Below are 26,638 nucleotides of genomic sequence, written 5' to 3' on the forward strand. Positions count from 1 at the left end.
GGGGGGGGCGGGGCGGGGTGGGGGGCAGTGGAAGTGATGTGGTTGAACTGAAATAAGGCTATTTTCACACGGACAAAACGCCCGCACAAACATGTAACAGCACGACTGAGACAAAAGGCACTTGCGGGCCGCCCAGCTCCCTCCCGGGCTGTTGATCCCACCTGAGAAACCGACCTCCCTGGGAGGAGAGCTGAACAGAGACGTTCTTCCCCCATTCCCGTTATCTGCAAAATCTACCTGTGAGCAACTACTGAGCCCGCTGATATCTGAGCCAAGAAGAATTTTACTTTAAGATTATCTTCCCTATTTACTTAATAAAACCACGAAGAGCTTGATCTAAAGCAAAATAATTTGGGTGGGTTTGGGGGGCAGAGGGGAACGTTCAAAGTTAGGTTTCTTCAGTCACCAGACTTCATACTACAGACACTCAAACTCAGCTTCCTAGAGACCGACAACTACTCACGACATTTACTACGTGAGCAGGTTACGGACGAGGTCCTTTAAGATGTCTGTTAGGGTGGAAAGGCAGCAGCCAGCAAGAGATGGTGTTGGCGTCTTATCCCGCTTTCTCGGTGCTTCCGGGTGCCTTTTAAGGCAGATGTGATGCAGGAGTCCAAGGCAGTGCATGTGTCCCCAGCAGCTCGTCCTGAGTCAGTGGCACCCACAAGCTCTGACGACCATGTTCCTGTATTTTTTCAGGATGACGTTGGAGTTGTCATCAAAGTAAAGCACTGAGATGGCATTCAGTTTCGTTGGCGCACAGCACGGTTTGGGGACGTACTCGGGATTCATAAGGTGGACCTGTTCCAAACACAGAAGGAGGGGAGGCGTCGTTAGGAACAATACCTGGTCCGGGCCTACTCCCCAGTCACGTGGCGATGCCGGCGCTCACCAGGGTCTGCACGATGGCATGGTTGGTGGCGTTCATGTGCGCGTTGAGAGGGAAGGAGCATTCTCCATCACAGTAGTTGGCAGCGTAACCCTTGGGTGCAATGATCCAGTCCTTCATTCAAAGCAAAAGGAAACAACAGAGAGAGTGATGTAGACACACGCCTCGTATCGCCTGTGCCCTCAGGAACCCTGCGAGAAGCTATCACTCACATGGGGCAGCTAAGGAGACAGACACAGCAGGTCGAGGTCACACTCGAGGGGCAAAGCGAGGCTGTGAACCCGGTCAGTCCCACTCTGGAGCCCTCGCTCCTTCCACAGGCCCACAAGGCCCTGACCTGCTCCTGGCCCGCCTAGGCCTGGAGGCCTGCAGGTGGCCGGCTCCATGAACTTGGACCAAAGGAGCCTCTCCAGGAGCCCGGGTACTCCCTGTCACCGCAATGCCACCTGCACACGGGAACGATCTTCCATCACTGGACACCTAGAATTTGCGTCTTCTCTTATTAACTAGCAGTGGCCCTCAGGAGGGAGGCAAAACATTGGTGCGCTTCTAGTCTGGGTGAGCCGGTATATGGCCCTTGCAGAAGTTAACTATTAGATGCTCTTCCAGCCTTTTGTCAAAGCACAATGAACACTTGTTTAAATGCCCAAAGCAATACAGGCCCTGTGGACCCTGAGAGAATGAGAGAAGAGCCCTGGGAAATGTGCTACTGATTTGGAGAGACAGGGAGCCTGGGCACCTGAAAAGGAGCCGGGGGGCTTCATGTACGAGTGGGCGGGCCCTTTGCTCCCCCCCCACTCCACGACCCGGGCATCTGGAAGGGCTCCTAAGTGCCTTCACAGGAGGAACCTTCTCGGCCCTCAAGTTCAAGGTCTTTGATGACGGCTGCCGCCTCTAAGATGAGAAGAGACTGCTGAGAAAGGGCCCTCGTCCCCCTTGCTGTCCAGAGCACTCACCTGCCACCCCAGGTCTTGGAAGCTCACGTAGAGCTCGTGCTTCCTGCAGGCTGTTTTCAGTTCGCTGCTGTTGTAATCTGTTGGAGATCAGAAGATGCCACAGTTAACTCATTCGTCCTTCATTTACAAACTTACCCGGGCCGTTAACCACGGGCCAGCCGTGCACGGGGCCCCCGCTAGACACAGCGGGGGCGCCCACAGCTCTGCAGGCTCCCAGCTGCTCGGGTGTCTGACCTACTCCGTCTCGTCCACTCTGGGGTCGCTGCCGGGCACGCTAGCACACCACCCGTCATTACCGACCTGAACGGGCGCCTTTCAAGCCACAGGTGTTTGTCGTGATCCCCCGTTGGACCAAGACGCCCCAGACACCCCGGGGCCCTGACTTGGAGGACATCGTATTCACAGGCAAGACACACCAGGCAGGTTCCGCGCGCTTTCTCAACAGGGACTGTCCTGCAGCTGCGCAGGGGCTGGGAGGACGGCTGCTGGGCCAGGAGAGCCTCCCGAAGGGGGCGCCCTGGAGCCAGGCCTGCCGGGGAGGCCGGGAGCGGGGACGGGGCGGGAGCGCCACGTCTGCTGAAGTGCACGCACCTGCTCTGTGTGTCAGGACCTGCTAGCCTGGCCTCATTAACCGACCGCTGGCAGGAGGACAAGGAGCGCCCTGACTCATCTAGGCCAGACGGGGCGGCTTCTGCGTGACACGCCCTCTGCGAGGTGCCACGGGAGGCACGAGGACTCGTCAGGCAAGGCTTCTGGCCCCCAGCGACTCAGGGAGTGGACGGGATGCCACGAGACGTGCAGGGCTCACGCCAGTTCAAAACAGAATCGGAACGCCGTGCGCAGGGGCCGGAGAGAAACCCCACCGGGAGTTCAGACAAGGGACAGTTACAGAGGGAGAGAGAGAGGAAGAGAGAGCAGTTCTGGTGGAATGAAGTTAAGGACATGTGAAGAGCTACCCAAACCGTGGAATTTCCTGTGTGATAATCCAGCTCCTAGTGGGTCCCCGGAGAGCTCAGGATGGGGCTGCTCCCCAGAAGGACCACCACGTGATCAGAGGCGGGAACGCGGGCCAGCCTGACCTCCAGGGAAGGGAGGAGGACTGGAGACGGAGTTCAAGTCGTGAGCCCCACGTGACAGCTCTGGACACGGGGCTCGGGGGAGCCTGGGGGTGGGTGAGCGCGACCGTGCGCGGGGAGAGCGACCCGCCGGATCCCCGGGGGGGAGGGCTGTTCCTCCTCTGCGTCCTTTCTATCCACCTGGAGTCATAACTGGAGCACTTTCCTGAGTCCTCTGAGTTGCTCCAGTGAATCATCAGACCCGGGAGGGGGCGTTGCGGGAACCCCTGAATCTCACTGAGTGGGACAGAACCGCAGGTGGCATCCGCAGGGGGCCGAGCCCTTGACCTGCTGGCATCTGTGCTCCCCCCAGGCCGTGAGGATCAGGACGGAACTGGACTGTAGGATCCCCCGTTGGCGTCGGGACGCAGGCAGGGACAGTTGCTCTTTCTGCCAGATGGAACCGAGAGGGCGTGGGGAAGGGCCGCGGCCAACAGCGCGCTCTGGCCAACCCCCCGCGGTCTCCGCAGTCTGGCCCTTGCTTCCCTTGGGCAGGAGAGATTCTCAGGAGAGCGGGGCCGGGATGAGAAGGGCAGGGTCCCCATCACGCCGCAGGCCGGGCCGGGCAGCCACGAGGGAGGCGGCTGCACCGGAATCCCTGCGGCCCCAGCTCGGCCCGAGCCCCAGGGGTCCGGGCAGCCGGCCTGCTGTCCTTTCCAGCCCCAAGAGAGGAGGAGAGAGGAACAGAGGGGAGGCTGGAGAGGGGAAGAAGCAGGAAAGAGACAGAGTCAGGGCGGCCTAAGAAACCAGGGGGCAGGGGAGGAGCGGGAGGGCTTCTGCAGACGGGCCGCCCGGGCCGTGTGGGGCTGACCACCTCCCCTGCCCCAGGCCACACCAGCTGCAGGCCCCATGCTCGGCCAGGAAAACACGAGAACAGCAGGAGCACAGTGCATGCTGTCCGTACAGCCCGGCTTTTCTGAGCTCAGGCTGCAGAGTCTTCCCAGAGGAAGCTTGTTTTTTAGAGGGAACAGTTCGCTGCTCTCATTTCCCTTCCCTCCTAGAATGACAAGGGCAAGGACAAAGAGCAGCTATTAAAACGGCACCCCTGTCTGCACCGGTCTGGCCGCTCCCCCCAGTCTCTGGCCCGATCCGCCCAGCTTATCCCGAAGGAATCTCCGGCTCCCACGTACCCCACAGACTCAACGGGGCCTTAAGAACCTGCTGGAGGAAGCCCAGCTCCTGTGCCACTGACACTGCGGCACCCCGGGACCACACTGGGATTTTGATTTCTGGTGTCAATAATCTCGTAAAGTGTTGCGGGGGGGGCAGGAGTGGGGGGCAGCTTGCTTTTCAGAGGCTCAATTTTGTTTACAACCAGATGGTTAGCATGAGAGGCAACAGTGAAGTCCTGTTCTTTTGTGGCTGCAGGATTTCAAGGTCTTACACAGCTCCATTTAATCGGAGCGGGGCTTTGATCTCAGCCTTGGTCTTGATTTTAAAAGAATACGGAGCTAAGTATCTTGAAAACAGACAGAGCCTTCCCCTTAAAGACTGAGCCCTGAGACTCCCTGCTTCATGCACCTCTGTCCCTTCCTAGAGGGACTCTGGCCCCCAGTGCCCTCTCGGGAGTTGGTAGTAGTTGGTGAATTATTCGGGCATCTTGCAGCACCTGTTCACGCCTCTTTATTATTCAGCATTACCGGCCATTAGCACATTCGTTAGGGGTGAACCTAGGGATGGAGTAGAAGGTCAGGTTCTAGTTGGCTTCCCTCCTTGATAACTTTTATCCTATCCTAAAGGGGCGTAATGGCAGACAAGAGTCAAGTATTATAAATGTGGAATTTGGAACAATTCTAACTTTCCAATCACTCGTGCTATGCCTGTCCTCACAGCTGTGGAGAATTAAGTTCTGGTTTCATTTAGAAAGCCCTGGACGAGCCTCTACCTCTTGACCGAGACATCTGGGAGCCAAGCTTCAGGCCCTAAAATTTGAATTTAAGATCAAAATGGCAAATTAAAATTCGCAACGCCTTTGAAGAACTATAAACGGCTAAGTCACAGCCCTGACCCATGTCCATTCTTCCCAAGCATTGGGTGTCCATGGTGGATGAGCCCTCTCATCTTTGGCATGTCAACCCATGGAGGCAAGTGCCGAGCCAGAGGGGACAGCTGCCAGGAAGTAAAAGGCCAAGCAAACATTGCTCTGGGAGAATGAGACCCCCTAGTCTGTGCACTGAAATTCCCTGAAATCTACAGCAAAACATGTCATAGTCATAATAAAGTACCCACATCACTGCTTTGCAAGTTATGAGCTCTGGTTACCTTTCCTATGCTGGAAGCATACTGAATGGTCCCAACTGCAAAGTTCAAGGGATAGAAGATATGAACCAGCAACGAGAAGGTCAATAGTGTATTTACATGTACCAGAGCCACCTTTTCTCCCAGGACCCTTAAGGATACATGTTTGGGGACTTACCTGGTGGCGCAGAGGTTAAGATGCAGGGGATATGGGTTCAGTCCCTGGTCCGGGAAGATCCCACATGCCACGGAGCAACTAAGCCCGTGCGCCACAACTACTGAGCCTGCGCTCTAGAGCCCGCGAGCCACAACTACTGAGCCAGCTCGCCTAGAGCCCGTGCTCCGCAACAAGAGAAGCCACGGCAATGAGAAGCCCGCACGCTACAACAAAGAGCAGCCCCTGCTCGCCGCAACTAAAGAAAGCCCGCGGGCAGCAACAAAGACCCAACATAGCCAAAAATAACAAACAAACAAATAAATAAATAAATAAAATTTTTAAAAAAAGGATACATGTTTGGGTGGGTTGGAAAGAGACAGAAGGAGAATTTAAGAGATGCTCACAGGTAGCATTTGAATCGATGAAGAGCTCATTCCAAAGAAGAGAGAGGGTCTTGAGAAGTTGCTGGTTCAGAGACAGTCGGCAGGGCTGAGTGACGGCAACATGAACATCAAGGGTGAACGAGGCCCAAAGGTCAGCTAATCCAATTTGACATGAATTGTTCAAAGTGGCAGAAAATGTTTCAAAACTATTCATCTGCCAAAACAAAGAGCAATTCTCAGTCACGGTGTTGGCAGCCAGCTGGTGGACATGGCAGAAAACCTCAGACTCACCAGCTGAACTGAAATCACATTCACTACCCCACACCCCAAAGATGTCTTGGAAAATGAGTTAGAACAGAATCTAGAATCACCACATGGAACCATCCCTCAAGGCCATTTGTCACAACTCTTGTAATGGGTCGGTCAGGTGGTGTCAGTCCCCCAGGAGACAAAATCATGGACGCTGAGAGAAAGATACTATGAAAGAGGGTGAATGGCAGCAGGTAGAATGAGATCACCCAGTGAGCTCGGGGAGCCGTGGACGGGGTGCCACAGGAGCAGTGGGCTGCCTGGTAGCCTGGAGGCCGAAAAGAATGGCCAGAGGCACTAGAATCCCCAGTGGGCTGCACAGCACAGCTTGGACCAGGACCAGCAAAACACGTGTCAAACGATGAACGATATGGTCCAGACAATATCCAAGCCCACTGGAGAAGTGCGACACGGCCAACATCCAACATCCACTCGGAGCAGACAGTTGACAGAGAAGCCAGGGCAGGTCAAACCCATCCAGGGAGACTTCGGTCCAAACCCACTGCTTGGTGCATGTGTTTGGGAAGTCCAGCTTGAAGGCCAAGGACAGGTGTGAGAGCAGATTTTGGTGGGCAGGGGGGCAGGGGAAGAGGAGGACGGGCTCCTGGCCTTTCCCTCGTTGGGGACGGGTCCCGCCGTCTCCGGCATCGGCAGCTCAGTTCCACAAATAGCCACGTGTTTCCCTGCCATGTTTCACCCTGATGACAGGCAACTGGATGAAAGATGCTAACTTCTTTACCCAGAGGCAGGACGGTCGCTGGTGGGCTGCTGCTGGTGTTTGTTTCAGTGGAGAAGCATGAATTCCCTGGGAGCAGCACGCTGTGCAAGACGGGGGGCAACAGAGGCCAAGCCATCTCTTCCTTCAACCTCCCGGAAGATTTACAAGGGGCAAGTCCCGCCTGGAGTCACACCCGAGACCACAGCTTTTTGTCTCGTTAGCATCTACCTGGTTCACGAAGACCCAGCAACGTCTGGCCCCACCGTAGCCCGGAAAGAAAGCGCAAACCGATGGCCCATTCCCCTGGAGAGCAGGCCATCTTTCTGGAAACACCTTCTCCAAGAGCAATCCCCTCTGCACCTCCACTCCCATTAATGGCAAGACTAAGGAAGGAGGAAAGGGCCAAACCGATAAAGCACTTCAGTGAGCCTAACCTGGGCCACTTCTTGGACCAGCTTGAGAGTCTTTGAAGATAGTGGGAGGGAAGGAGGACCCTCCGTAGTACTACTTTCTTGGGGGGGTCTGGGCCTTTAAACAGGTGAGGCCAGGCCCATTTGTTATGAACTCTTTGCCTCAGTGCTGCTGAAAGGAACAAAGCATGTTTGAAAGTACGGGGCTGGGGGGTGGGAAGACCAAGAAAAAGCAGATATACTTGCCTCTTCCCACAAGTTAGACCACCTTTACTATTCATATTTAATTTAAACTCATCAAACTGAAAACAAAAGGCTGAAAGGGACTTGGAAGAGAAGAATTCAGTGATACCACGAAAACCCAAATCAGAGATGACACGTTTTCTCGATTAAAAAAGAAATTTGTGTGTGTACTGGTGGGGGAGGGGATGTGGAGTAAATCAAGTGAGATTTTCATTTTAAAAAGCAATCAGCACCTCAAGAGCCGCCTTCAGGCCTGAGGTCCCAGTACCAAACTGGCCACAGTCAATGAATGGATGCCCCTGGCCGGCTGCACCGCCGGGCCCCGAGGACAGCACTGCGATGATTACTGTTCAGCAGGCTTCCCGCCAAGCGAATAAAGGCAAGCAATCATTTCTTCTTCTTCTTTAAACCCCAACCCTGACTGTTTCTAGCGGTAAACACAGGAACACCCAGGCTGGGCGAAGCTTCCAAGAAACACCAGGAGGAAAAGCGGCAAAATGTCACATCGCAGCGGGTGGTACAAGTTCCACAGCCAGGTTACTGGTAACAGAAACCACGGAGTCAGAGCCCAAAATGAAGACACTGTTTCCCAAAGGAAAACGGGGTGCTTCGGAAAGTTCCAAGAACTCTTGCCGGCCATGGAAGACGACAAGATGACAACAGTCACCTGGAAGAACTAATGCATCTTCCAGAAGTATTTCACAGCCCTTCAGAGGAGCCTAACATACACCCTGAGACCTTCCCATGCCTGGAGGCGCCTCTGAGCCAGAGCAATGCTTCTCATTTAATTCCAGCAAAGCCACCGAGGATCAATCATCCCCACTTAACAGCCGGGTAAACTGACGCTGAAGTGGATTAGGTTTGTCCAAAGTCACAGAGTAGTAATGAGGGAAGCAAGGTCTCCAACTGCAAATCCTACAGCAAATCTTCAACTTCGTGCTTGATTTCTGGGCTATTTAAAGGGAAAGGAAACCCAGAACTTGAAAGCACCAACTTTAGAGTAAGATGCACCTTGGTTTGAATTCAATACTGACTAGCTCTGTGAGCTGGGTGTCAGGAGGGACCACCTGCTACCCGCCCCCCACCCCGCGTTCTGACAAGTGGACTTCCGTGCCTCTTCCCCAGAAGGCATGGCGTGGGAGGGAGCATTTCGGAAAGACCTCTGACTTGACACTCGGGCAGTGGGAGCTGTTTCCTCTCTCCTGCCCTTTGACCCTGCCTGTTCAGGGCAGGAGGGGGCTGACTCCATCCCCCATCTCCAGGGGGTGAGCACCTGGGCCCAGCCTGGCTGTCTGAAGCTACCACGAGAGAGATGCTCTCTTTCTGAAGCCGAGGTTGCCTTCCTGACCACCACCTCAAGACAGGCTTTCTGAGGATGCCACCAACAGACGAAGCTAGAAAAAGAGAGATTCCTAATATCATCTGAGCCCATGGATCTAACCACGTCTAAAGGTAGAACCCTGAACTTGCCAGTCAAATGCACCAGTGAAATCCATCAGAGAGGGCTGTTGGAGCTGACTGGCCATATCACTGCCAGCCGAGAGCACCGACAAACGCCAGCCCGCCTTGCACGAATGTACCAAGTTTGTACAACACGGTTTCCCGGGCGTAACGCAACTAGGAGAAAAGCTAGGCGCTCTAAGGATCGTCACGGGCGTGGAAAGAGGTGGAGAGACCTGACCAAACAAAAGGACGCTTTTCTGGAAAAACAGACTCTGAGGCTGTCTGCAGCCTGAGACAACCTCGGGGTAACGAGCGCGCCCCTCTGACACCCTAGGGACCCGTCTAGGTCATCAGGGGCTGACCAGGACCTGCGGCCTCCACGCGGGTCCGCAGAAGCCGCGCGGCATCTGAAACCCTTGGAGGATCCTGTGTCCTCACGGACGCCCCAGAGCCCACAGGGTCCCGCACAGACAGGGTCGCCCAACCCACCTGAGGCGCTGGAGGCCCGCGACACGTCCTGGGCCGGGGCGGAGCGGCTGCGGCCCTGCTGTCGCCGGCGGCCGGCGGCCGAGCGGGCGCTGCGCACGCGGACCTCGCTGGCCTTGAAGAAGGCCACCATGAAGGGCTGCTTGTCGTAGGGGCCGTCCCTGCCCACCAGGCCGGCGGCTCGGGGGTTGATGTCGAGCCCTGGAAGGCAAACCAAAGCAGGAGGGTGGCGGGACCCCCAGCTCCCCCCGTGCCGCTGCTCTCGTCCCTGCCTCCCGTTCATCCTGCCTCGTGATCACGTGCCTCCGCCCAGCGAGGCAGCGTCACAGGCAGCCGGTGCCTGGTGCGGGGACCCGGAGGCGCGGGGACCCGGAGGCGCGGGAGGGGCGCCCACTGACCCACTCAGTGTCGGCATCCGGACCCGCTCCCGCCTTCCTCTCCCTCTCAGCGCGCCCCAGCCTCTGCCTGGGCGCTGCCCTCCGTGGGCACTCTCGGACCCCGGACCATCTCGCCGTCTCCAGGTCCCTGCCAGGGGGCTTGGGGGGAAGGCCTTGCTCGTCCACAGTGGCTCTGAGGGCACAGGAAGCCAAGCCATCCTGGAGCACGGGGCCCCCCCGGAAACCACGGCTCTGCCACGCCTGCCGCGAAGGAAGCGAAGGCCGACGACCCTCGGCCCGAGCTCGGCCAACTCACCGTCCCGCGTGACCACACTCAGCTGCAGCCCCATGTTGTGCTGCGGGGTCAGGACCCACAGGTTGCTGGTGGCTGTGATGTCAAATTCCAGCCAGCCTTCTTCCGAGGCCCACACGGCGCGGGTGTCCAACAGAAACAGGTCAGAGTCTCTGAAAGAGGGAAAAGGTGGCAGGATGAAGGGCGCAGGGCCCCCAGCTCATCCCCACTCCGTCCTGCCCGGTGTCAGGCGACAGGACACACCCGCGACACAGTCTCCTGGGGTACCACACGGACAGCAGCTGCCTGCTGACACGGGGGCCCCTCGGTGTCACCAAAAGCCTCACTACAGCTGCTCAGGCCACATCTTTTTTAGAATTAAGGTAAATTCAAAATAAATAAATAAACAGTCCTATTGTTGCATGCTTTGCAGCTAATGAACTCTAAAAAGAGAGGCAGGGGAGGGGGCAGTGAGGAAAAGGGTTAAGAAAATATTAAAATCAGGATCAATAAAGGTGAGCATTTACTAAGTTGTACTTTGTTCATTTTTTTAAAAGCTCAGAACCCGACAAGCCTCACATGTTAGTTCCTGTGAAAGGAGAAGCCAGGATTCACATCCTATTTCTAAGTAATCATCAGTTCTTTTCTTTTAATTAAGGCCTCCGCATGGCCTACGGTGAGAGCCGCGTCGTTCCCCATGTGGACGGTGAGTTTTAAGTCTGTCCCGGCCCCGCTGTGAGCCACGCTGGGGCCCTTTGAGGCAAACTCACCGAGCCCGTTCCTTCCACTGGGCTCCACAGGGACTACTTTTACTTTTTTTTTTTTTTTTTTTTTAAACAGTTTCCAACTGATATAACTCTAGTGTGGGAAGATGGGCTGAGGGACCCACATGCCATGACAAGGCAGCGTGAAGGATGCTTGGTGAAGGTCACCTTGGTGTGTCACAAGGACACAGTATGAGTTGACGTCCCAGGGACACTGGCACAAAATGGCCTGGAATTCCCATGACAGGGAAGGGAGAGGTTTTAGCCATGGAAAGAGTCAAATCCCCTGGTGCTGGAAATATTTTGCTGCAAGAGCTTACAGGACAGAAAAATTACTAGAATTCAATACTAAATTTAAGATGACCATCACAATACTAACAGCATACATTTATTTATTTATTTTATAAATTTATTTATTTATGTATTTATTTTTGGCTGCATCGGATCTTCGTTGCTACGTGTGGGCTTTCTCTAGTTGGCGGCGAGCGGGGACTACTCTTCGTTGTGGAGTGCAGCCTTCTCATCGCGGTGGCTTCTCTTGTTGCTGAACACGGGCTCTAGGCGTGCGGACTTCAGTAGTTGTGGCTCACGGGCTCAGTAGTTGTGGCACGTGGGCTCTAGAGCGCAGGCTCAGTAGTTGTGGTGCACGTGCTTAGTTGCTCGGCGGCATGTGGGATCTTCCAGGACCAGGGCTCGAACCCGCGTCCCCTGCATTGGCAGGCGGATTCTTAACCACTGCGCCATCAGGGAAGTCCTAACAGTATACATTTAAATCGGTCATAAAGCGCTTGCATCTACTTTGCTTCAACCATCCTGAAAACTAGGTAGAGTATCATTATTCCCATTTTACAGCTGGGGAAACTGAGACTCAGGTGTGAGTTTATGGACACATGACCAGTAAGTGCAAGAACAATCTGGTGAAAAGAAAGTAAGTGGATTCAGCGTTTTCCACAACGACTTTCTGCCTTTTGAGATTATTATGAAAGACAACCTGTGACAAATGAATACAATGTATCTCTAGCCCATCAAACGTTTGGGAGGCCAGTGAAACATCTGAGTTAAAAATGTTAGACTTCTCAGAGGGGAAACAAGTTTTCCTGTTTACATGGCTCAGAGTTAGAAGGCAATGCTATTGTCATCTTTTCCAAGTTCCAAGCAGTACGTGTGGCTACACGTCGTTTACTCAGCTGCTGGACAGAGTCTGCAGGGGGCATATCCCCGCCTGCCATCTATAAAGCGCCCCCCCCCACATGTGTCACACCCCCTGCTGAGAAATTAGCCCCCCCCCCATCACTGAGGTGACTGTGGGCAGGCAGACAGGGGGTGTTCGTGGAAAACAGCAAGAGGCGATGGCAGGTCCAAAGCTTTGAAGTGAAGATGTAAAAAGACATCAATGCTGTTCTGGAAGGCTGGAGAAGACCTTCATCCAGAAATAACACAGACACCATGAACGGCAATGTGGGAAAAGTCACCCTGGTCCCAAAGGATGCACAAGACATGTTCTTGTCAGAGGGGCGGCTTCTAGAATGAAGACGCGGTGAGAATGTCAGGGCGTGAGGCTGCCCCCGAGGTGAAGGGGGTCCGTGTGGGGTTAGAGCCGAGGGCCACTGGTCACTAAGAGCTTCGATGGGGCAACCGGCACATGTTTTCAGGACTTGTAACAAGGATGCAGAGAAATACAGCCCAAGATAGGAGTGTGGCATAGCTGGTAGAAAGAGCTAGAATGAGCTTTTGTATTTAAAAAGAATTTAAGGAGTCTGTTAGCAGAGAAAGTGGGGGGTGGGACAGAAAGCCGTCATCCAAAAATGGGAGAGAGAGGCAGAGAAAAAGGAGAAGAGGAGAAGGGCGTGGCTTAAAGAGGGAAGAGGAAGAATGCGTAACCATGACGGGGAAGAAATGAAGTCCACAGGGTGAGCGGGCTTTGGTGGACACGGGAGCCCGAGTTTCTACCCTGACTCTGCTCCGGAGTCACACTGGGGTCCCCAGGCATTGGTGGTGCTTCTGGGCCACCCCTCGCTGACTGTCCAGCGAGGACAACGCCAGTCCTCACGGCTTAGGAGACCCGTGGATCCACACAGGCCGTGTCGCAGCTGAGCCTGGAGACGGGAAGAGCTCTGGGGCTCAGGGCACTGAGGGCGAATCAAATTCAGCCACTTAAACCTAGGATGCTCAGGTCCCTTAGAAGGGAAGTGATGGAGAGCATGGGCTTGAAATAGCTGGGCTCCGTGGCTGGAGGAACAGCCAATATTTCCCGTGTGCTTTCACCAAGCGGGGCCTCGAGAAGAGCTCCCGCCGCTCCTCGGGAAGCCCGGGGAAGGCAGGTCCTATTACGTGTCTCTTCTAGAGCTGAGGGCATGCAGCCTGGAGAGGGTAAGTGTGTGAAGGCCACACAGGTGTTAAGTGGGGTAACCACAGCTTGAAACCAGAGCTCAGGCTTCAAAAGCAGAGTCAAGAAAAGTATAGGCAGACAAATATCACATGATATCACTTATTTGTTGAATCCTAAAAAATGATACAAATGAACTTATTTACAAATAAGAGACTCACAGACATAGAGAACAATCATGGTTACTAAAGGGGAAAGGGGGGGAGGAGTAAATTGGGAATTGGGGATTAACAGATACATACAACTGTATATAAAATAGATAAACAACAAGGACCTACTGTATAGCACAGGGAACTATATTCACCATCTTGTAATAACCTATCATGGAAAAGAATTTGAAAAAAGTATATGTGTGTGTGTGTGTGTGTATGTATGTACACACACAGAACTGAATCACTTTGCCATATACCTGAAACTAACAAAATATAGTAAATCAACTCTAGTTCAATCAAAAATTTTTTTCTAAAGTACAGGGCAGAGGTAGTAATTACCCAAACAAGGGCTTAGAATAAAGTCAGAGTTTAAAATCCACTGCACATCAATGCCAATGGCAGCTGGATACGGAAAACACATTCAGATGCTCAGGGCTGGCACAGGATGAGGAATCATGAGTGACTTCTCACGTCAGGGTCAGTGTAGGAGGGGGTGAAAGGTCATGCAGGAAGCAAAGGTCGAGATGCCTAACGCCTGCTGCTGGGACTCCAGTGGCCGCCCCGGTCTCACCCTCCTCCTCGTCCCAAGCACAACGCCCTCTGTCTAGACTGCAAACACCACTGACACACACTCAGAAAGGGTAAGGAACTTTCAGAAAGTGACAGCTTTGAGGAGGGACTTCACCGGCTCACTGCTTCCAGTAACTCAGGTATTTAAGAGACACTATTTACGGCAAGTCACTAAAATGGGTCTGGTCTGACCCACATCTATTTACTTTTCTTCAACGACACGTGACCTTCCCAGTCTACGCACTCTGTCAAAGTGTTGCCTCAAACAAGACGCTCCTGATTTTGCTACGCAAACAGCAGGGGTTCCCTTCTAAACCCCCCTCCAGTGGCATCGAGGTCTTCTTTGGGCGAGGAGTACAATTTTCAAATAGAATGAAAGTCAAAAATCAATGAAAATTAGACAGTAAGGCAAGGATTTTTACTTTTTTCTTATGTAATGTATTGTATATAGAGGATTACGTCTAAACTTTTACCAACTAAAAAGATAGAAAGAAATGGGATATTTGAAAACAAAGCATTACAAATCAGAGTAAACTGCTACACGCACACACACACACACACACACACACACACAGAGAGATTTGAGTAACAAGGGTGAGTGAACATTATTATTACATAATCAGCCAAGCTCTCACTGATTTTGTGGCACTTGAATTTACCCAATTTGCACCTCTAGGATGAGAATAAAGAGAAAAGCTCATATACCAAAGGCACTCACACTCTGTAAGGGATATTTCGTCTTCAATAAACCAGTACAAATCACTTTGCTGTCAGGATATTAACACGGCTCTGCCCTTACACGGCGTTTACCACGGGACCGCTCCTACATGTGTCAGCTCCTCACGACCACCCGAAGAGGCAAACAAAATACTATTCATACCAGCACAGGTTTACAGAGCAGGAAACTGAGGCACGTGTGGGTTAAGCAACTTGCTCACACTCACTCAGCTGGATCTGAACCCAGGCAACTTGGCTCTTAACCATCATAGCAGAGGTTCTCAAGGCCAGCCTGCATCAGAATCCCCCGGGGGCCTTGTTAACACACAGACTGCTAGAGATTCTGAGGCGGGGCCTTGCAAACTTGCACTTCTAACAGATTCCCGGGTGATGCTGGTGCCGCTGGTCTGGGGACCACACTCAGAGGCGCTGTCCTCCAGCACTCTCCCTCTCCAGTATGAGGAGAATGACCTTGGCCTGCTTTTTAGACTTAAGGTTCAAAGCTGTCTGCTCTCCAAATACCTTGCTCCTCTCCTTAAAATCATGCAAAGTCATGTAGGCTTCACAAGTAAGCGTTTGATTGTCTTAGGGATTGGCCTTACCCTCAGGGAGTTAGAGTTAGACTAATAATCAGAACCACAGGTTAGATCAAGTCCAAAGCAGCAGTATTATTAGAAGGTTTGCTCCTATGTGTCCAAGACAGGGAGAGAGGGGGAAGGCGGAAGATTACTTTGTACAAGTTCATGGCCAGCTAACCTGTCCTCTTTGGCCACGCAGACACAGTAACGTTCCCAGACACCGGGGCAAATACTCCAACACGCCCTGGCGATCGAACACAGATTGAATGAAGGGTCTGCCACCTTTTAAACATGTCATGGGCAAATCTTATATGTTTTAGTTCTTATCACCAACCCCACATCCACGTCCTTGCTCAATATGGGGAGTTAAAACGGTAAAAATACTGTTAATTTCTGATCTTAAAAGAAATAGCAAAACAAAAATCTTGATCACAACCATGGCCCAACTCCCACAAAGCACGGGGACGTCCCGGGGGAGATGCTGGCAACCAAAGCAACCTGTTTCTGGGAGTGAATAATCCAGAAGGCACAGTTCCAGAAACAAAGACCTATGTTCTTTCTTTTTTTAAATAAATTTATTTTATAAATAATTTATTTATTTAATTTTTGGCTGCGTTGGGTCTTTGTTGCTGCGTGAGGGCTTTCTCTAGTTGTGGCGAGCAGGGGCTACTCTTCGTTGCGGTGTGCGGGCTTCTCATTGCAGTGGCTTCTCTTGTTACGGAGCTCCGGCTCTAGGTGCACGCGGGCTCAGTATTTGTGGCTCGCGGGCTCTAGAGCGCAGGCTCAGTAGTTGTGGCGTACGGGCTTAGTTGCTCCGCGGCATGTGGGATCCTCCCAGACCAGGGCTCGAACCCATGTCCCCTGCATTGGCAGGTGGATTCTTAACCACTGCGCCACCAGGGAAGCTCAGACCTATTTTCTTTTCTCTGCCACATTTACCAAGTGGATAAACAGTTCCAAACAATAGTTCCTCTGGCTCCCCATGTCCTAACATTCCGCTCTCCCCAAACTTAGCATTCTTCTGAGTGTATCCAATTCTGTGTGATAATGTTAAGTCCTCTCTAACCTTCTCAGCTCCCCTGTGTCCTTGCAAAGAACAGAATGTAGACAGGCGGAGGAAGAAGGTTTGGTAGCTTCTTGAATCTTTTTTTTTTTTTCTTTAACTTCAGGGAGATGATTCTAAGTCTAAGGAATATGTTCTTGACTAAGAAGATGAAACGAATGGGTTACATAACAGCAGTTGTGGGTCAGTTACAGTATCCCCTTTTCAGGGGCAAAGGAACAAATACTGAAAAGTTCAGTGCTTGCCCGGGACCCACACTGAGTGCGTCAGAGATTATCAAGCCAGCAGTAAGATTGCAGGAGTCCCTGGGGATGGGACCTGTGAAAGCCAGATTCAGAAAGAGAAACAGGTGTGGCTGGGCACAGCGATAAAAAGGCTTTGATTTTCCTCCACCCAAACGACAATAGGGTTCTCCTATTCCTGGCTTTCTCAAGTTTGCCCTTCTCTTCATAAAAGAAAACGGTCCCAGGTATCTCACTTTCATGTCAGTGGAGATAAGAGTTCACATTACTTCACTTTGAGAGGCAACACCAAACATCCGACAGAATTCATACAGCAATCAGTTTATGAGAATCAGTCTACGATAAATGCTTTTCTAAGAAAACAACTCGCCTAGATCCTGGCTCAACTACCGCGTTCAGATCTGGTTTCCAGAACTATACTGTTTGGTTAATGACTCAAACATCAACATTTGTGGGGATTCATTATAAAGATTTCCAAATAAAAATAATAAAAATATGATACTTCAGAGATAGATGCTTCTGGCTACGATGTATCAAACTAACACTCCTGCTAAGACTAAAAACACAAACCTTTTTGAAGCCATCTTAGAGCAACCAAGAAAGGCAATGGTTGATGAGTCAAGAGAAACGCATTGAGGTGAACCCTGTATTTGTTGTTGATTTTTCATCTCAGGGTATTTGTTAATTCCTAGCATGACGTAAGGATGTCAAACAGAAAGGAGAAGCAGCCAGGAGCTTGGAGCAATATCGCTGGCTGGGGACGCAAATTGGAGCTTCAGGAAGTTATGACTTGAAGGGCTAAGGTCCCAGAGGAAAGAGGCTGTAGAGGAGTGAGCTCATAAAAGTGATCTCATAGAAGTTTGGGTTCACTTCCTCTAGGACCTTGGCTCTTCCAGTCCTGGCGTCCATGAACTCCAATATTTCCATTTGAGATGCTTGCCAAATATTAGACTGTGTTTGCATGCAGGAGGAAGCTGAGAAAACAAGCAGAAAGAAACTGCTTAGAGGATAAAAAGCAAAGCAGAGTTTTTGGCAGTCTCTTAATACTGGGGAGTTAAAAAATTAGAGTTCAGAGGCCACCAAGGAAGGGAACTTCTGGTAAACAACCTAGACCTTCAGCTGAGACCCCTAAAGAGCTAAAACTGTAGGAGAAAAGGAAAACCAGAAACAGAGAAGCCTTAACACATCCGGAAACCCAGCCTCAGTTAAGACAAAAGAACAAGGTGATCTGCCTGTCTGTATTTTTTCTGCCTTCCAGAAGAAAATGAAACCCAGTCTGGAAGGAGATACCAGTATCTAGAACTGATTTCATAAATAATGCCCAGAATTTAATTTTAAAAAATTATGAGGCATGCCAGGAAATAAAACCAAATGAGGAAAAATCAAGGGAACAAACAGATAATAGAAATAGACCCACAGGTGATCCAGATAATAAAGTTTTCAGACATGATCTTAGAATCTAGCCTTATATTAAAAGGATAATAAATCACAAGTTGGGCTTGTTCCAGGAATGTGAAGTTGGTTTTACACTTGAAAATCATTTAATGTAGTATATCACATTAACACTATAAAGGAGAAAAATCATATATAGACATCCCTCAGTATCCTTGGGGGACTGGTTCCAGGACCCAAACCTGGATACCAAAAATACCTGGATACCAAAATCCCCATATGCTCAAGTCCCTTATATAAAATCATGTATAGTATTTGCATATAACTTACCCATATCCTCCTGTATATTTTAAATCATCTCTAGATTACTTATAATACCTAACACAATGTAAATGCTATGTATCAATAAGCAGTTTCCAGCACACAGCAAATTCAAGTTTTGCTCTTTGGAACTTTCTGGAATTTCTTTTCAAATATTTTGATCCATGGTTGGTTGACTCCACAGATGCAGAACCCATGGATATGAAGGACCAACTATAATCATCCCAAAAAATTCAGAAAAAAGATAAAATCCACATCAATTTCTAATTTTAAAAAACTCATAGCAAACTAAGAATAGAGGACAATTTCCTTAATAAAATAAAGAGTATCTACAAAAACATCTATAGCAAACATTATCCTTAATGGTGCAATATTAAACATTCCCCCCTTAGATTAGAAATCTGACAGAGATTTCCAATCTGAAATTAGAAATCTAACAGCAAGCTGAATGGAATTCAACATTGCACTGGATATCTAGTGAGCACAATAAAACAAGAAAAAGAGAAGTAAAAATATAATTACAGAGGAAAAAATAAAAATATTTATAGATGACATGATTATATTCATGGAAATTCTAAAATTCTGCAGAGAAAAATTATTAGAATTAATATGTAAATTTGCAAGGTTGCTGGATATAAGGTCAATATATAAAAATCAATTGTATTTCTATATGTGGGCAAAAAAGAATTAGACAGTGAAATTTTTAAAAGCTAATAACACCATTTACAATAGGATAAAAACTTCAATTCCTGGAATAATTCTAATAAAAACATTCAAGACCCCCTAAACTGTAAAGTGTTATCGAGAGTAATTAAAGAAAGCCTAAATAAACATATTCTTGGACTGGAACACTCAATATTAGGGAGAGTCAATTCTTCCCAAATCAAGCTCTAAATTTCATGAAATTCCAAACAGAAGCCCAGCAAGTTTCTTTTGTGGAAATTGAAATGCTGATTTTACAATATATATGAGAATGCAAAGGGCCATCAATAGCCAAGAAAATCTTAAAGAACAAATTTGGAGAACTTAACACACCAGATATTAAGACTTCTTACAAAACTAAAAGAATCAAGAGTTTTTATTGATACAAGAAGAGAAAAATCAATCAATAGAACAGAATAAAGATCTCAGAAACAGACCCAAACACATGTGGTCACCTGATACATGACAAAAATGCCATTGATGTGTCTAGAAAAAAGATAGTATTTTTAATAAATGTTCCAGGGTCAGGTAGGTTTTTCTATTCTTACACAGCTATCTAATCTACATCTGTAGTTCACCTGTGATCTCAAATATCCATTCCTGTAGAGTTTAGCTCATTCTGCTGATCTAAACACTCCCATATCCCACTGCCTCTTGGGCATCCAACCATGACTCAGACATGTCCCAACCTGGACTCATGTCCATTCCCCTTCCTTGACTTATTCCTACATCCCCTATCTCTGTGAATGGTTCAGAGTAGCGAATCATTTAAAAATTTTGGAAAACTGTTTTTTTTGCCTTTTGACAGTTATTTTCTCTCCTGGGATAATCATATTCTATCTTAAAAAGTAGGTCAGAAATGGTGAACTTGGTCACAACTTTAAACAATAATTCAGTCTGGCATTGTTTCTGGGGACTCCACCAGCATGGCCTCTGGGTGGCCTAAGGAAATCTTTCTTGGTTTTAAAAACCAACTTTTAACATAGCATTGTCCTGTTCCCTTGATTCAAAGATGCACATCTTCCAATCCTAAGGATTCTGAAGTTAGGATGAAACATATGGACCAAACTGAAAAAAAAACAAAACAAAACCCTGCTTTGCCTGTCTGCAAACAGAGTCGTGATATTGCTTATACCAGGAGGAACTGAATTTTGAATTTGGTAATTAATTCTCACTTTAAATGTCTTCCAACGGACTGCACCATGATAGAACACAAAAAAGAAAAGTTATCATATACACAGAAGATAGATTATCACTGCCAGGCAATACAACTGCCAAACCATATAGAGTAGAATATGGGATGTCAAAACTATCAGAGGCACGTGTGGCCAGTTCATGTACCAAACAGAACCATCTTTCAGACACTGAAAAAATTTCTGGCTGGCTTTCAAGAGATGCTGTTAGACTTTGACTTCCAGATATACAAAATTGAATAAGAAGAGTCAAAGTATGTCTTTCACCAGATAGAAATGTAGATGCAAACGATATTCTTAAAGGCCCCCAAACTGCACTATTAATCTATAGGTGCTATAAAAGTAAAGATCATGAGTACATGTTATGAAAAGCAACATGCTACCATCACACTACTACATATGACAATGGAAGGTTGACAGTTAATCAGAGCAGCCTTTACCCTCCAAGTATGAAGACAGCTTAGTGTGTATGAGATTCGGGAGAAAATGGTAAAGTAAATGGACAAAGATATAATACTGTGAAAAAGGACAAGTACTTTTATATAAATCTATTCTAGCCTTTTTTCTCCTCCACACCCCCTCCTCTAGAAGAACTGCTAATAGATCCATGGTTGACCAAAAGATCAATGAAGGTTTGCAGAGGTTTTCCATTGCAAGCCCTTGAAAGCCGAAGTATCAATACCAGGGCCTGAATTCTAACAGACACATTTTTACCCCCAACGGAGCTGTCTCCTATGCCATCCAAACAGAAGCGTCCTTGAGATGTTCGCATCCAAGCGAAGGAGAAGAAGATGCAAGGCATGCCATGAGGGGACCGCTTACCTCTTTCTGGCAGTTCACCTTTATTTCAGGACTGTCCCCATGTCACTGGGATGACTTTGAGGGAATCAAAGCAGATCATAGTTTAGGCCTAATTTGGACTTGGCAAAACCCATATGTGCCACGTTTCATCCTTCTAAGGATAACCTGCCTGCCCAGCTGTCTGATGGGGTCATGGCTAAATCCTAAGGAAGGAACATAGGGGAAGGTCTTTCCCAAACTCTAAGCACTGTGTAAATGCCAGTGTCCACCAAGGTCATCATAAAAACATAACAATTTCTTACATCAGATAGTAACACCAAACTCATCTTAAGATATCAACCCCACACCACACTCTAGAGTAAAATTTTAAAATAAACTACAAAGGGCCCCCTGTGCTCCTCTGATAGGACCGCGTATGCTGTAGGGTTGCCAACCCCACTCCACCCTGCGAGTTGCTCCAGATCTTTTCAGGACTTAGATTCCATCTCTTGGCTTATTCTCAGGTTTTGAATACTGTATCAATTGTTACCCTGTCCTACCTCAAAGCACCATCTCTTCAACTCATCACTTTTTTGAACTTACCTGGTCCAGTGATTTCTTACCAGTCAGAGAAATAAGGTTTCTGCAGAGTTCGCAGCAATGGCCTATCTTCCAAGAATCGTTTCTGACCCTCCCTGGCTCGGGCTCCCTAGCCGCCCTTTACACCAGGAGGCCCAACACAGAACTTCTTCTGCCTCAGCTGATGGTATGACTCAGCATCGAAAACACCTGCCTTTTTTCTTTTTTTCTTTTCCAAGGAGGCCAACTCTTTTGCAACACACACGTGTGTTAAGCTGATCCATCAAATGCTACAAATTTCACTGAAACAGATTAGACAGCTACGTTTCTTCACAGGCCTGGAGGGTCCTTTTCAGCCAAGACACCCCAAGATGGTACAGATGGGGAGATCGAACCTTCCCCAGAAGGGGTCCCACAGTTCAATCTGGAGGCCTCTGGAAGGACATGAGCAAACCGCAGGCAGCCTGGGCTCCAGGCCCACCGATAAGAAAATCTTCTCCTGGCCAACCTGGAACTCTTTAAAAGCATGAAATTCTCCCAATTCTCCCAGGATTTCCCCTTTCCTATGCACAAAAATTAAACACATCCAATCACCAAATGCTCCCATTCTAAAACGCAGAGAAATTACAATTCTGCTTTGACACGGAGTCAGCGAAGGTTGGGACCATTTGGGAGTTTTGTTTTCCAAGCTCACTGCTGGCCTGGAGGAAGCATGACACCACGATCTGAAGCTCAAGGCAGCTGTTTGCTTTTGGCTGGAGTTCAGTATAAACCTTACAAATGGTCTGCCAGCGCGTGCTCTCTCTCTTTTTTAAAATAATAATAATTTTGAAAAAAGTCCATAGTCACAAAACCTCCAATCTAGTGTTTTCACTCTAAAGCTTTTCCTGCAGAACACAGAAAACTATGTTTTCCAAACAAATGTCTGAGCCAAAAAAGGCACCAGCAGGTTATTTCCATCAGAGAAAGGCAATGGGACCGATACTTAGGCAGATTGAAAATCAATGGCTAAAGCAGTTCCGAAGAATCACTGAATAGCAATTGTCTCTGAAATATTGAAAGATGAAAATCTAGCAACAAATAATTTACTTTTCAAAAGAGGCCCTTAACAGTTAAGTCAATGAATACACTTTTATTTAGGAGCGAAAATCAGACATCAGAAAACCTGCCTTCCATTCTGAAATTTTGGTCTGTTATAAAGATCCTGCAACGGCTCTGTTTTACTTACAATTTAACTGCCACAGCTGAGAATTCACATACAGCCATCCGTGTGTCTGTCCAACACCAGGACATGTCCCCACAGCCTGGCATGTCCCTCCTTCTCCAGTTCCCTCGTTACAGACTTGAATATGCATCAGGGCCAAATGTTGGCAGTGCTCTCAAAATGGTCCTTGTATGGGGCAAGTTCATGTTTGTTATTATTTTAGTGTGTGTATTTGCGACAGACCCACACACAGATCCGTAAGTTCAGGAGAGACCCAACTCCTTCCTTTGGACCTTCTTAATCCAAACTTTTGGACCTTCCTGGGAAATTAATAGATTGCCAGGACCAAAAGCAAGAATCTGGAGGTGGTTTATAAAACCAAAGCTAAGAGTCCATAAAGAGAGGACATAAATGTCCCTCCTCCTCTGCATTCTCTTCCTTTCCCTTTTATCTTCGTATTTACCATACAATAGCCAGAAAGACCTATCACGTGCCGAGATCCTACCTGCTGCCCGTTGAGAACCACAGGCAGTGCTAACCTCTGCATCGGACACTCTGTTCTGGCCAAACCACTCAACTGAGCCCTAAATACAAGCAAAGTTCAAGGTCATGGGCTTGTTTTCCGTGTGCTGTAGGACTGAAATAACTGCTGTAATACTTCATCCCTTAGCCCCTCCGATGCTCTAAAAATCACTCCATGGAAGTTTTCCTTTATTTGCTAGGCAGCCCCAAGAACACAGTTCTTCTGTAAAACAGTGTGGCCTCATTTCAGGAAACAAGAATAATACAGACGTGGGAAAAAAAAGTCTACCGGTCCCTTGCATCTACATGATAAAAAATACATTTGAGACACACACACACACACACACTCACTCAAAGACATATTATATCATATATGTGTACATTACATGCACAAGCACACAGCCTTCTATTCGCTTGAATCAGTAGCATTTGCAGTTAAGCATCCGCATAATTTCCGCGTGCGAACTTATGTTGGCCACCCTCACCCATCACTCAAAGTAGGGACTAAAATATAGTGGGAAACATTTCAGTCCCAGTGAGTTATATGTTTTCCGAACACAAAGGATGCTTAGTAGATACCATTCACTGGCTTGCTTCGGAAAAGAAAACTATTTGGGAAATTTTCACCTTAAGAGCAAAAAAGTCGTCTTGCTGGCTCAATGCTACCATTGGGAACACACCCCCCCGTCACGCCCGTGTGCTGCCCTTGAACTCCAAGCCACCTTGCAGAGACAGAGTCGGGGTTATAAGGTGGCGGGGTGAGAAACGGGGGCCAGCCCCACCCTTTGGGGTTCCTCGAGCCTCCATACCTGTGCTGCTGCTCTTGTAAGACTTGGTAAATGCCGACAAGAAAAGTTTGGTTTTTAAAACTCCCGACAACACAGTCCTTGTAGATTCGGAACTCTGCAGCCGTCACCGCCTCACCCTCAGGAATCTGGGATAGGTTGAACTTGAACTCTTTGTGGTGTCGCTGGCGAGGGGAGAACTCCTTGTCGTCCTCCACTATGGGATTAAACGAGAGAGAGTGACAGCTATCGTTACTTGGCTAAGTGCCACAGGCTCACCTCTAGAAAGTTCCCCCGTTTTCATTCCTAAGTGGCTTACCGTTACCCTCATTAGAGGGATCAGTGGGTCGTGGCAAGAACCACGGGCCAGGCGGCCAGGCTGAGATTAAAATCCTTCATTCTCCCCAAGGATTAAATCCAATGCTTAGATTCTCTTTAACGACTTGAAACTATTTAACCAAGTTGCATGACAGCAAGTTATTTGAACTCTTGTCTTCCGGCTTCCTCATCTGCAGCATGAGAGGAAGAGGGCTTCCCAGGGAAGCTGGAGGAATGCAGGCAACAGTGACTAAGAACGCCTCTGCCGTCCTGGCCCCGTTGTCCCCTCGCAGCCCCCCTTTCCTCCTTCTCTCCCCACCAAGCAGTTGCCAAGACCCAGGGCAGCCCTGAGCTAACCTTTGCTGGGGAAGGGGTGTTCCGTGGTCGGAGATGGGGGTGGGCAGCACGTTCTGCCTGGGTCTGAAGCTCGAACGGTCCTCGTATTTTGCCTGATGTCCAGGGGGAATTTTTGTTGAGGGGTTTAGTGTGAAACTTCATAGAAAATATTGCTCTAACTAAAGTCCACTGCCCTCCCTCTACTGGAGGAAACAGAGGACTGAACGCCTCTGAGGGGAGGGACCCTCTGGGTTGTGAAGCTGCCGGGGTCTCCATTTAACCTGCATGTAGAACCCACGTATGAGGACAGAGATGCGGAAACACATCACCAACGGGATAACATGCTATTGTCTAAGGCTTTTTTTAAAAACTGGGAAAAGATCGAGTCTAAAAGCTTTTTTTTTTTTTTTTTTTTTTATATTTTGGCCATGCCACGTGGCTTGCAGGATCTCAGTTCCCCAACCGGGGCCATGACAGTGACAGCACCGAATCCTAACAATTAGGCCACCACGGAACTCCCTAAAAGGTTTTTCTAAATGAAATCTTTTCCCTGCATAAAGACAAAGTATGGAAAACTACAAACTACTGATCATCATGCTTCAAAGTCAGCCTTCAGATGGCTATACAAAGTCCTGGGTGAGAGGAACACTATCAACCTCGGATGCTTAACTCATAATCGTTGTAGGAGAGAAAAACAAGCACCCTGCGTCCCACCACAAATCCTGACTCTTTTCCCCAGAGCTCAGAAATGCTTCTGCCCTGCTGCTCCTGTTAGTTTTTTCTTAATGGCAACCTCAGTAAAATCTCATGAGCAAATTAATCCTTGATGGCAGAGTTTTTCCAGGACTTGTGGGTAGAAAAAAAAAAAAAGATCAAGTTATTTGCCACCTCCAATGGCCCACTTTCTCCCCCATGTGCTGTTCTCCATAATCACCAGAGAAAAGCTCTGCAGATTAAGCTCCTTTACAGCCAATAACTTTACACGAACTTGAGACCACGATGGCATTGCAGAAGCTTGGGAAAGTTAAGCCATCCATCGGTTCGAGGTTTTTACATAAAGAATTTCTGAAACTGCCATGTGACTATGCAACAAATCTTTTAGATTCAAGTTATCCCTTTTCTGGGGGCGGGAGGGGAGAGAGTTGTTAAAAAACAGTAAGCTTTGGCTTGTGTAAGAGCTTGAATATAAGTTTAAAAAAAAAAAAAAAAAAAAAAAAGGTCCAGCTAGAAAGTAAACCATGGTTCAGTCCCAACAAGAGAACAGGTTTTTTAATTAGTGGCTAAGCATGAAAAGCAATATTGTTGGGGAGTTCACCCAAGGACACCCACACCTGATGGTGGATCACTTTTCCCTAAAACTGATCTGCCTTTTCAGTTTGATATGTTATCATCAGTGGTTAAAAAAAGTGAATCGAATCTGATTTCCCAAAGAGACTTTCTAAAAAATAGTCACACAGCTTTTCTATAGGGCCTCTTGGGTGCTTAAAAATTTCAATATCAAGAAATGAAAGCATATTCTTAAGATTCTTTTGAGAGAATGCATAAGAATTCCTCAAAGAAGTCTTCCAATCACTCTTAACATAAACAACAGAAAAACTATGAATACGAAGCAAGATATAAAACAGTGACTTAAAAATAAAAATAAAACAGTGACTTATGATATTTCAATTATAAGGAGGAGAGAAGGGACAGACATTTCAACACATGAGAAATATGTTAGTTATTCTTTGGAGAGGTATACCACCCCCAGTAAACCACACCTTCCTGTATGTACACCCTTAGGTGGTCCCTTCTTCCCTGGGCTGGTTCTGTGACCTTCTCTGGACCAATAAGAGGCAGCAACAGTGGTGCTGAGTGATTCTGAGGCTAAGTCATAAGCTTGGAACTTCCTTCCATTTAGGTGTCTTGGAATGCATGTCTAAGGAAAGATGGCTACCATGTAAGAAGTGCAACTACTCTAAACCCCCTAGACTATGAGGAAGTCCGAGGTAACCACGTAGAGAGGCTGTGTGGCGCAC

The 26,638-nt window shown here is 48.4% G+C and overlaps 1 protein-coding gene across 1 annotated transcript in view; it reads right to left on the reverse strand.

Moving 5' to 3' along the window:
- Positions 1-5: 5 nt before the first annotated feature.
- BMP6 (bone morphogenetic protein 6) overlaps positions 6-26,638 on the reverse strand; it is a 146,422-nt gene continuing 119,789 nt past the window's right edge. Inside the window, exons 2-7 of the mRNA XM_057554692.1 lie at positions 23,991-24,183; positions 10,041-10,189; positions 9,351-9,548; positions 1,846-1,922; positions 893-1,003; positions 6-801 (exon numbers count right to left, since the gene is read on the reverse strand). Coding sequence (XP_057410675.1) covers positions 652-801; positions 893-1,003; positions 1,846-1,922; positions 9,351-9,548; positions 10,041-10,189; positions 23,991-24,183 — 878 coding nt within the window. The 3' untranslated portion in view covers positions 6-651. The remainder of the gene's footprint in view (positions 802-892; positions 1,004-1,845; positions 1,923-9,350; positions 9,549-10,040; positions 10,190-23,990; positions 24,184-26,638) is intronic.

This window comes from Balaenoptera acutorostrata, chromosome 10, assembly GCF_949987535.1.
Source record: "Balaenoptera acutorostrata chromosome 10, mBalAcu1.1, whole genome shotgun sequence".
Lineage (NCBI taxonomy): Eukaryota > Metazoa > Chordata > Mammalia > Artiodactyla > Balaenopteridae > Balaenoptera > Balaenoptera acutorostrata.